Below are 12920 nucleotides of genomic sequence, written 5' to 3' on the forward strand. Positions count from 1 at the left end.
TAGAAGTATCAGGTCCTAGTACAGTATGATAGATCAGCCAAGTATATTTGAACAGGATGTCAACTGAGGTCTTAAAGACTTTCTATCCCTATATACTTGCTTGCTAATTAAATTTGTCTTGTAGTAGTAGAGATCCACCAGAAGCCAGCCCGACAGCCTTTCAATTCCTTCACTGCACTATTGGAGTATTCAGTAGTTACATATAACATGTTTAAAGTGCAACCTGACACACGGAGATGTGGCTATCTACAAAATTGTTCAGTGGAACCATACAGTACAGTAGTACTGTGTATTTCTGTAAGGGTGGGGCATTCATATGAAGTTAGCGAAGTAAGCTTTGCAATAACATCTCGTGATCTTGTATGCACCAATTTTAAGTTCAAGCTATAGCATACGCGAGTAGATGTGGCATATACATATCGTTTAGAATGTAAGCACATAATTCAGTAACAATGCACTTAAATTTAACCCTATGTTTGCCAGATAACTGGACGAACCAACTCAATAAGTGGGATAAGTTAAGAATGACAGCATTCTTAGAGCTTGAAGTCACCATGCATGAACACATACGTATCATTTTCCTTCTCACGTTGTATCTAGTGGGTAGCTTTAACTAAAGATCAAAGCACAAGACACACATAAAAAGTGCATAAATATTAAGCAATCTTGGTAAACCAAACCATCTAAAAAGGCGACATATCACCTATATTCCAGGTATTAGTAACGACATGACTGAACAGACGGAGTCCTGATAATACACACAGGGTAGCACTAACAGGTGGTGGGATTATCGGGTATGTAGTTACAACTTATTGGTTTTACTGGTTGGCGGAAGTTTGTAATCACAGATTAGCAGTGTATCCTCACATGTATACAAAAAAACAACAAACAAACAAAAGTACGTAACAAAACAAGTAAGTGCAGGTGGTTGCTAGGTTGTACACAAATCAGTTGACCACAACAACATGTACAAGTCATCACTATCAGGAGTAACAACTGGTTGTTGGTAGTGACCAGGTGATGTCATTTGAGGGTAGTTGTATGTTGGTGGACGACTCTCACTGCTGTATTGACTGATGCCATGGTAACCAAGAGCAAAGTTAACTAATAAGATGTCATCTTCATGGTCACTGTTCACAGTGGTGGTCTTGAGTTTTCGAGTGGACATTTTAGGATGGTTTAACTGTTTTATTAGCAACAAACAATTAACAGGATTCTCTTGTAAGTGTAGTACACCATGTACAACCATCTTGGTTATGTCCACTGAAAAGATAGCCCCACCCTTTGTTCCAATATACATGTCACCATGGAGACCACTCATACTCCTGATGTGACAGCTTTTAGCTAACAAACAACATTAAAAATTATGTAAATAAGATGCTACAATATTTACCATTATAGTTTGGGATCTTCTCCATTATGATCGCCTCACAATCCAGGCTGGTCACATGGCTTGGAGTTGATGACCACTTGTGTAATGTACTGCCTGAAGCTATTAATATAGAGTCCTCTCCTGATGCCATACAACAGGCCCCATATAGATTATCGTACTTTCTTGGGTTGTCATAGCAACCAGAACTAAACACATTTAGTTGATCATCTGCACTACACACCCATAATCGCTGAGTGGTAGGTACTATTAAGGCACAAATGGGATCACCACTAAGTTGTATAGCGTGATCAGGTAGGATTACGTTAATCAGTTTTCCAGGCTGTATATTTAGCCTAGTAAACACTGCAATAGTTGATGGCCTAACTAATACTAGTAACGCTTCCTTGTCCTCTTCGTAATATCCCATGGGTAAGTGTATCATGTCAACAATACATAGTTTACAATCCCAGTGACCCACTGGTAGTTTACTATCAACATTGATCACTTTAATGATCCCAGATGATGACCCCATCCACACATTACCCTCCAGTAATACCATACAACTGATTGGTGACTTCATGTCGTACACCACCTGTAGTGATCATGTGATCAACATGTTGTGATATCATCAGAGATCACCTGAGATGATGTACTTGACTGCTGCAGGTCAGCCACACCCACTACTCCTTCAGCAGTACAATACCAAACTTCAGTGGCCTCACTTTCGGCTAACCCTGGCTTGTTACTGGCTATAACAGGACTGGCTCTACCTGACTGGTGTATTTTGGGAGAGTATCCCGGTGTGAGAGTGGAAGATTTGTGACGTTGTCTCTCATTAGATAATGCAGGACTGACATCAGCTACATAAAGGTATGATTACCAAATCGTGAATAGTACTACAGACCTGTTAATTCTTTATTAGAGGAGTATTCTGGTGTGATGGTGGAAGATTTGTGGCGCTGTCTCTGACCAGTCACTTTATAGTACCTCACTATTGCTGATGTAACTACATGCCCTCGAGGATTTACTGACATGGCACGATGTAGCCTAGTAAATGCTGAGCAATCTGCTAGTTGTCTTATTACAGAGAAAGATGGTCTGTGGTGAGGCTTACTACTCCAACACCAACACATTAACTCATACATCATCTGACAACTAGGACGATGCTATCAACAACCAATAATAAGTGGCTGTATTAACTAACAGTCTGTTGTTACATACCTTTGGTAACATCTCAGGACGCATCTCAGCCTTGAGATAAGCTCTAAGGGGACGGGAGATTTTCCCAAATGGTTGGATGAAAGTGAACAAGTGGAAGAGTAACATCCCAAATGAATAAACATCAATCTGACAACAGCAAAGTATAATAGTATCAACATCCAAAAAAAACAACTATGTACCTTGAATGTGTATGCTTGTTTTCCACCAAAGAGTATCACTTCAGGGGGCAAGTAAGGGGGAGTCCCTATCATTCCTCTAATACCCCAGGGCACAACTTGTTTACTTATCCCATAATCAGCAAGTTTTATTTCTACATCACAATGCTGCCAGGGTAGACGTGGATCAGGGAATTTCCATACTAACACATTGCCAGGCTTGAGATCACGATATATTATCTTGTGAGAGTGAAGGTAATCCATCGCCGATGACAACTGTGCAGTGGAGATCATGTGATCATGTCACACCTTTGATATATGCTCACCTGACATATAACCTTCTGCAGAATAAATTTGTTTATGCTGGAGTCATTTTCATAGTAACGGTTGACAATATTCTTTAATGATCCCAATGGTGCAAACTCTAGCAGCAATCTGATTGGCTGAAACACTATGCCAATCAGTGGCAGTATATTGGGGTGATGGAGGGAAGCCATAATCCTGCCTTCAGCATTAGCACTCTGGTAGTGGTGCCATGCTATCTCTTCTTTAGATGGCTTACCATCTGGTTGAGCAAATGTTTTTATGGCCACCTGTTTGGTTTCCCCTCCCTGTAGGGGTGGAGGGAACAGAGTAGGACATACTAGCAGTGGATACGTACATACATTCAGTACCTGTAACTTAACAGTAGCTAAATAGACACTGCCAAAGCCTCCCTCATCAAGGTAGTGCTTCTGAACCACATCTTCTGGGTTAATCCGCATGTTGAGTGCCAGGTCATCAAATATCTGAGGGTGTACACCACAGCTGTTGCACTTGTAGATACACACACACACACACACACACACAAACAATACATGCATACACACATACCATATCTGGAGCAATTTGATCGACAGAGATGGAGCCATGAGTAGGGCATGTGAGAGGAGTGGCTTCCATAACAGACAGTGCAGACAGTTTAACTGAAAACAAATACACTACCTTTTTATTCAGACCACTTAATCTGCTAGAAGACCAACTGGAGAATGGGTTAACACTGAAAACAGCTGATTGTGTTAAGGAGACATGTGTTTCACTACTAGATCTCTTTGCGGGCTTTCTTAACAGTGTCATGGTCCGCAAGAAAGATGACTTCTTCTTTTTCTTGGTCTCTCCCATAGCTTGTGGCTTATTCACCAGCTGTTCCCTCTGAGCAGCAGACAGATCAGGGACTAATTTATCATACACATCACTCATACATTGGGGGCAGGGATCACCAGCCACTACATGGAGGTCAATGCTCCTCTTCCAGGCAAACTCCTCATACCAATCCTCAAATACACTATTAATCTGCTCAGCTGCTTGTTGCAGTAACCAGGTAGCCATTTGTAACCCACTGGTGCTTGCATTGAAAACATCATTTGACAGATTACCCACTTGGACCATAATACTGACCCCTTTGTAGACACCACTCTGACTGGGTGACTGCACTGGCTGGATCACATGTACCACATCAACTCCAGGCAGTGGGATATCCATTGGTACAACACGAAATATCTGCATGTGATGGTAGATGAGTGTAATGCCATTACGCCACACTCTCCAGTGAGGCTGGCTGATTTGATCATCTGCAAGTGATGTGATCTTCAAAGAGGACAAAACATGTTTAATGATGTTGGTAGCTATAAGACGAGCTGACAATCGAGGAAACATTCCATTAGGAATAAATGGCAGCATAAAGAGGCGTACCAAACAATTAGACTGTGACCCCATGGGAACAGCAGACCCCGGCAGGAACATATCAGCAGATTTGGGATCTCTAATCTTGAGGGAACGAGAGAATACCACACAAGATTGATACTCAAAAAGAGGTAATAATGAAGGAATGAGATAAAGAGAATCATCCAATTCAAATAACAAATCAAACTTCTGCATCAAGTCAATACACTCACTAACATGACACCGGTCACCAAATATACGGTCTAACTCAGTACGACCGATAAAGCCTGTTAGTAATACAATGGTAAACACAACACACTTAGTCTACCTACCATTCTTGTGGAATGAGTTCACCTCTGGTACAGCTATCACCTTAGCTAACATGGAGCAGAGCCACTGAGGGTCCACAAAGTACAGATCACTGAGACGACCCTCATCATAGTGTAACAAGATACCTAACATGGCATTCAACATAGTGAGGAGTATGGCTGATGGTGATACCTTTCTCATGAAGGAAGCTAATAGCTTGTTTGAATTCATTTGGTGTCATCTTGATATCAATATCCATGCTGGATACCTGATCACTGTACAAGAGTTGATACAATACCAGTAATAGTTACAACATAAATGTAGTCACACTACAAGTCACTACAGGAGGGTCACACCACAGAGGGGAGAGGGTAACATGGTCACACTACAGAAGGGGTGGGGTGCACAGTCAACATAAGATGGTGTTTACTCACATAAGCTCTTGATGGGATAGTATTGGAATTTGCTGATCAATCCTCAATCTAGCAGCTAGCTGACGTACAGTCTCCTCCAGAGAGACATAACTAGCTGGTACATATTCTTCTAGTTGTGAAACATTATCCTTCTTGCCTACAACAAGAATATGGCTAAGTACACCATTATAATAATACTAGTGGTACTGTACTGACTGGAAAGGCTGGGAAAATATTCTGAAGCACAGTCATATATGATATCCCGTAACTTGTTAATATGGTCCTTGTTGGATGTGTCTACAAAATATATCTTGTCCCCAATTCTGGGATAGGTCCTACATTGTCTCCTATCGCAGTCAACATAGCGAGCTCTGAACTTCTTAGTCAATGACTCCTCAATGATGGGACGTGATTGTACATTACACAGGTCAATGTGAGTACCCACCACAACCACTTGTGCTCCCTTAGCACGGCTCTAAAGAACACATTAGTTTACAAGATATCACAATAACATACATACCTCAATATTTTCCAGCCATGGTCGCAGGCTGGCCAGACCAGCCTCCCCATCCAGCACATTCCATACCAACATGTACAGGGCACGAGGAGACAAGAAACACTGATGGGTGGCATAATACTCTTCCTGAAACATACAACACTAACACTATTCATAGGTTATATACACTGACCTGTCCCCCAAAGTCCCAAGTCATAAATGTAATCTTCTTTGCAGTACTACCTGTCTTCGATAACAAGCCTGTTTGCTTGGCATACTCCCAATCACCAAGATCAACACCAACCGTTGAGAGAGGTTTATGGTTAACGTTCAGCTTCACTTCTTGGTACTGATTAGCTTTCCCTTTCTTGGTGAGAGCCAACAAGAGAGATGTCTTACCTTTGTTGCTCTCTCCCACAAACATCAGCTTCAAACGACGATAAGATCGAGAGCTATATATAGTGTTAACAATACATCAATGTATAACATTAACACATATCACTCACTTCTGGTGAAGATGCTTCAAGTAGTTCTTCAGTTCAGCAGCAGAATGAGATGAGAGGATGTTACGTGGTATATTGGACAATGGCAAGTTCTCAACATCAATCACCCATAGATGACTTAACTCACTGATATTGGATGGTAGAGAGGAGATGTTATTATTAGACAAGTTTAGGGAGCTAAGTTCAGTCAGCAGCTCTAGATGGTCGGGAACTTTTGATAGTTGATTATTGCTAACATCTAGTACAGACAGAACTGGGAACAAAGCCTGGTAGCTATCACCCATATTATCGGCCACTTGTAAAGATGTTATGTTGTTGTTTCTTAGAGAGAGTATGTTTAGTTTGGCAAGGTACTCGTGATTACAGTGTTCACAATACCCCCCTACATCTGGGCTGTACATAAGACATGACACACCTCCACAAGGTAGTGACTCACTACGTGTAACTGAGACATCTTTTAGCTTACATGACTGCATGTTAAGTATTAATAGATCAGCAGGGAAGTCCCTCATCAAATCCACTTCATCAATTAAATTATTATTTAACCACACCTTCTCAAGTTTTGGCACCAAACAAGGTAGGTCAGGTGGCACTTTAGTGAAACAATTAGAAGACAAGTTCAACGACTTCAGACAACAAAATAATGTACCATCACTGGCATCACCACTTGGTGATGTCTTCTTCTTCTTGAGAGTATCTCGATATTTCAACTGAGCAACGAACACATCCAGTTTGGCCTTCATATCATCATCATCACTTCTTGTGCTGCAGTCAGGTAGGAAGCTATCTTCTTCTTGATCCTGGAATAACTGTACACCACTAAGGTCATGTAACTTGCTCAACTTGTTATTGGCAAGATTGAGTGTTAACAAACTGATGCTTATCCAAGTGGATGTGGGCAGGTCTTTGATCCTATTGTGATTGGCATTGACCAGCTCCAATTGGGGTAGTAGGAACAACTTGCCTGGCAGGGTAGTCAACAAGTTATGGTTGATAGTAAGAGTTTTCAGGCGGTGACAAGAATAGCTCATCTCATTAGTATCTCCACAAGGTAGCTCTTCAATATGATTGCTGGACAGGTCCAGCTCCTTTAGGTTTGGCAAACTCAATAATTCTAGTGGAATATTGGTTAGTTCATTACTGGAAAGCATCACTGTAGTGAAGCTCTGTCCAATTGGTCCACCAGTAGGTGGCTGGAAAATAAGCTTGGAGTAATTTTCTATCACTGCTTTCCCTGCTGCCATGAATATTGAATGTTTAGCTTCCCAACTTTCAGCAAACAACTTCTTCACTATTTCAACAGCATGTGCTGCAAGATGGATCCAAACTGGGTCTATACTATAAAGCAAGTAGTCACACCAGTTTAGTGTACAACTGTTTTCCATCAAGTATTCTTCTCCACCTTTGATCAGACCTAGCACCTCTTTGTAGAACAATAGGAGAGGAAGTGTTTCACTACCGTCACTAACATAGAGTGTCTTATCTAGTCCACTATGAACTCCATGTTTTATTAACACATTGATGACTTCAGTTGATCTGGAGCAGACAGCCTTCAACAACAATGTATCGTCATAATAAAGACTTGCTGGGTCACAGTGGTTAATGATAGCATCTAACATCACATCTAAACATTGATAACGTTTTTGGGTTATTGCCTCATCAAGTGGATTCTCCATGTCTGTTGCTCTTAACCAAAAGTCTCTAGTGGCAGGTCCTCTTACACCGACTTTAGGCCATGACTCAAAGACATAAGCCATCAATTCATGACAGTTGTTCTTCACCATAACATGTAGGATATTCTCACCTTTTGTGTCCGCAGCAAATAATTTCATACCCTCCACATATTGGTGGTAGTTGACAGGGAATAGCGGGGCAGTGGGGGTCGCAGGTTCTACATCCATGATTAGCTTGATTTCACTTGAACTAAGGTTTTCAGTGATACCCCTGTGTAGGAAATCTGCAGGGCTAGAATTAGCTACCTCCAAACCAGAATCCGTCTCTTCATGTGGATAGACTACATAACCAATAGAATTGTTAGTACTATGAGCAGAATCTCCCTCATCAATGATACCAACATGTGGAATAATATAGTTATTGGTCACTGGCAGAGGAGGAGAGGCTGCATCTGGTGTTATTATTTGAGTGAATGACGGAGTGTGAGGCTGTTCACTCTTCTCCTTCATAACAAGATCAAACAACCACTTGATGTAATCCATGTCATCATTAGCACATGCCAAATGGAATAAAGACTGACCATAAGTGTCTACAGTACCTAAAAGCTCAGAGAATTGTTTGGTGATAGAATATCTCAATTTAAACTTGTTCATCACAGCAATATGGAGGATATTACGACCTTCATTATCATTGACAATGTACGTCATGTTCAACTTGTCCACCAGGTGATTTATCAGCTGTTCATTACCAGCCTTACAAGCCCTAGCAGATAAATAGAAGATATATAAAAATAAAATACAGAATGGAACGAAACTTTTATAACAGCTGGTATACCCTTAATGCATATTATTTTTTAACCATTAAATGCTAGTTAGAGCTCGTCATTTATTTCTAAGTTGAATGTTGTGGTTATTGTGAGGCGTACATGTTTTTCAGAATGTTCCATGAGGGCAAGAGGATACATGTATTTAAGAAAATGCCATTAATTACAGCAACAGCAGTTTATTTTACTGTAAAGGTAGGCTAAAAGCATCTTTTCTTTGCACGATTCATGCTCTAAGTGAGGCACCTATCATCTGGTCAACATTCTAACTACAAAATTCTGCGTACATGAATTCATCCACTACAGCACATTAAAGCCATAGAAAATTTATGCCATGTATACATTCCACTGCCAATTGAAGCTGTTTGTCTGTGGTTTTGACATGAATAATTAGCTTTCCTCTATGTAAAGTTATATGGAGCTAGTAATACCTAACTCATGTTGCACTGTGTAACATAATTAAACTACAGTGAATTCAAAACGTGAATTTGTATAACAGTGTTATTCACAATTTCTGCTATATAGGAAGCATACATGCCTCAAGAATTACAGGGGCACACTCACTATAGATTTGTTTGTACCTATCAATGTTGCACCATATACGTACGTACTTTTAAACAACTTTTTTGTGCATAGAAGATACTTGATACAAGAACTCAGCACATGAGCAGACCAGTTCAACTTACTCAGTACAGTATGTTTGTGTGTTGTGCTGTGTGTTGTTTTAGAGTGTTTGATGTTAATATATTAAAAGAATAAACATATATAGACAAAACAGACTGTGCAACTTTGTACAAAGATTTGTAAACTAAAGCAAAATCCAAAGCTGCCATCTTAGGGCTTGCAACTATATCGAGCAAGCAAGGTTTACAAACAGAAAAGTGTATACCAAAAAAACCCAGCTAAACTGTAAAATGATGTCATCTTTCAATAAGCCATAGTTAGAGTGTATAATCAAGGCAGCATCCAAGAGGGTGCTAGCTACAAAGTATCAGTTGATGTGTTTATATGTACGTACTACAATCAGAGATGGGGTAACGCGTTACATAATATAACGCATTATGTAATATATATTACAATTCACGATTCTGAGTAATACAACGCGTTACTTCTGGAAATGCAGTAATATAACTTTAAGTTACTTTTGGAAACTATAATTCGTTACTAGTAACGAAAGAAGTAATAGTATTATGTAACGAGTAGATGGAAGTGAAAAGTAACGAGTAACTTTACTGCGAAGTAACGAGTGATACTATGAGTAAAGATGAACAAGTAAAGCATTATAAATGGATTTTACTGCCAATTATCCATTCCACTATTAATTAATCACCTTAATCCATTAACCTTTCTTCTATAATGGTGCTAAGGTGTTGCGCGTACGCGTGACTGATGTACATCACGTAACTGCACGTGGTTTATATGTTAACTTTAACTTAGCTGTCTTAATAAAAAAGTAACTTAGCATTAGTAACTTAATATTTGTAGCTAATATTATTAAGTTAATAACTTAATATGTAATATTATTAAGTTAGTAACTTAAGTATATGTTAAAGCATAGCCTTGCTCGTGCTATATGAAAAATAAAGTACTCGGCGCTTGGCCTCGATGCTAATAAAGCACGAGGCGAAGTGCTTTATTAGCATCGAGGCCAAGCGCCGAGTACTTTATTTTTCATATAGCACGAGCAAGGCTATGCTTTAAATGATTTATGGAACTTTCTAGTCGTGTAACTTCACCATACATTAGGACTCGTAATTAACAAGCGTTGCACGAACTATTAGCAGCCTGAACGCACACAAACTAGTTTAACAAAGTAACGCACGCGTATTTCACCATAGTTTGGCATAGTAGACGTTCATTGCGTCTTTTGGCAGGTATTGCTTGCAACCCACAATCGATTCTATTGTGAGTCACATGGTGAAGTATTTCCGTGATATCTCCAGGACTTGTCCGTTTACATTAACAAACGTAACAGCAACGTTACCTTCTCCCACCCATCATCGAAGCATTTAGGTATGTCTATAAAAGCAATCCAGTGGTGGAACTCGTATTGGCTGGGGTGATTGATCACTCAGCGCGGCGAGGCTATCAGCCTTCACCGGCTTGGGTAATTAGTCGTACTGGCGCGAGCCCCGTAGGCTATTAGCCTACACTAAGGCACGTGAGCAACTGTGCTTTATTGCCCACAAAGAGTGCTTTATTGCACCAAAAAGAGTGCTTTATTGAACAAATAAAGCACTCTTTGCGGTGCAATAAAGCACTCTTTGTGGTCAATGAAGCAGTTGGCCGGCTGAGAGTGTACTTTATGAAATTTAAAGTACACTTTTTCCTTTGATTTCACCCATGCAAAGTTCTATAATATGTAATATTATTTAGTTAGTAACTTAATATGTAATATTATTAAGTTACTCTTTATTCTAAGTAATATGTAACTGTAATATATTGTACTGATATAAAAGTAATATGTAATATATTACTTTCATGAAGTAACTTCCCCAACTCTGACTACAATTAAGTGTTACGATTATTGAAGCCATTCTCACTGACATATTTAATTTCACAAGATAGTTTTGTTTCCCATAACATAGGTGTTACTTTTAACGGAATGTTGATATTGCATCTTGAGAAAATTCTGACTGATAGCACATAAACACTGTTGTGTGCCTAATAAAGTTATTGGGAAACAACTGAAAACATAATATATCTAACAATTTGGAAAGGACGGATGAGTGATGATTATTAACCTTTGTGGCTCAATTGGGTTTTATACCATCCAGGAGCACAGCATATACATATCAGCTATGTTGGTTTATTTCTTTGTGAGACGTGAGTGTGTGTGCATGTGCACAAAAGAACTGTCTGGTAATCTTCACCAGCTTTGCTACCAAATTCTGGAACACCATTTATTTGCAACAGCTGCTAAGGACACAACTGTCATTTCTGGGCAATGAAATTACAAACTAAGAACAGACAAAGTCCCACCAGATGCTATTCCCATGCACGGCTGACTCATATCACTACAACATTCATATCACTACAACATTCATTCACTATACCTGATAATCAATGGCTCCTCATCAAACAACTCCTCATTTAATCCATTACCCAGTTTGAGTATTCCAACAAGTTCATCCAGTCTTGCTAGCTCCTCCACACTAGTATCTTGCTTGCTGCACAGTGCTATTAGCTCTGCAGGGACTAATAGGAGGAGTTTGCGATAACATGTCTCACAAACCTGCTTTTAACTTGGCCAAGCATATACCATACTCCTTTAGCTCATCTGTATTAGAGGGTTATAGAAGTGAATGTACATGTTGTGTTCACCAGGAGCCCGTAAGTGCGCAAGGCGTATTGTGGCACTCATGGGCTCCTGCATTCACCCTTCAAAACATACTAATGATAATGCGTGTTATGCACCACCCATTACCCCACCCCTTCATGGGTCTATCTGGACATTATACTATACTATGCCTTGCCACACCGACAACAGCAGCTTGTTGACACAAGTCACCATATTAACTCCAATTAGCAGGCAGCGATATATTAGTGGGGTCATATGGTGGGGTCTAAATTTTCAGGGGGTGTGGCATGACATTGTTTAGCGCCTCACTACTCACCTAAACAGGCTCTAATGAACAATATGGTAGCTTCATTGCCACTCTTTATTGCCAATGACAAGCAATTGTCGCCCTTTCTACTCGTCGCCTCTAAATTCGCTCCATTTTCCAGTAACAAACGAACACACTCCAAGAGTCCCTTGCTACACGCAATCAATAAAGGCGTCTAGCAAAAACCACTTGCTAACAGACACGAAATAGAATGTAGCCGCTCACCAAACCGGCGTTGTTCTGATGTTCCAACGCTTCTTTACCTACAAAGTGACGATGAGTGGTATGTAATGTGACAGCAGGTGTGTCACCAGATCACTGTTCTCTACCTTCCTTCAAGCTCAATGCATATTTCAGTTTATCCAGATCACCGTTAGTGGTAGCAGTACACATACAACTACCAGCGGAGATTTTCGCCTCCCCTATCACCTCCATCGGGAGATCACGTGATAAAGTTTTGATTATAGTTTCGCGGCGCCCTAGGCTTATCCACAAGTTTGTGTTGTACAAGAGGTTCATTGTGGTTCTGATCATGATAAGGCATTCTACTTTAGTGTAACACAACTAGCAACTATTAGCTGTAACCAAGTTTTGGAAAATATCAGCTAAATGACAAAAGGAAAAAAATATATAGACCACCGTATG

At 40.0% G+C, this 12920-nt stretch overlaps 1 protein-coding gene across 1 annotated transcript; it reads right to left on the minus strand.

Annotated features, from left to right (window-relative positions):
• Nucleotides 1-849: 849 nt before the first annotated feature.
• LOC136257556 (leucine-rich repeat serine/threonine-protein kinase 1-like) lies at nucleotides 850-12718 on the minus strand. Its single transcript, XM_066050782.1, has 21 exons — nucleotides 12605-12718; nucleotides 12501-12538; nucleotides 12285-12450; nucleotides 11903-11947; nucleotides 11724-11856; nucleotides 6174-8606; nucleotides 5861-6119; nucleotides 5692-5814; nucleotides 5388-5646; nucleotides 5193-5328; nucleotides 4951-5033; nucleotides 4782-4904; nucleotides 3622-4736; nucleotides 3423-3536; nucleotides 3075-3359; nucleotides 2773-3024; nucleotides 2594-2719; nucleotides 2277-2538; nucleotides 2012-2232; nucleotides 1394-1964; nucleotides 850-1344 (listed from the first exon to the last, which is right to left on the minus strand). The coding sequence occupies exons 1-21, from the start codon at nucleotides 12708-12710 to the stop codon at nucleotides 932-934; spliced, it is 7263 nt and encodes a 2420-aa protein (XP_065906854.1). The 5' UTR covers nucleotides 12711-12718; the 3' UTR covers nucleotides 850-931.
• Nucleotides 12719-12920: the final 202 nt, after the last annotated feature.

This window comes from Dysidea avara, chromosome 6 (assembly GCF_963678975.1).
Source record: "Dysidea avara chromosome 6, odDysAvar1.4, whole genome shotgun sequence".
NCBI lineage: Eukaryota > Metazoa > Porifera > Demospongiae > Dictyoceratida > Dysideidae > Dysidea > Dysidea avara.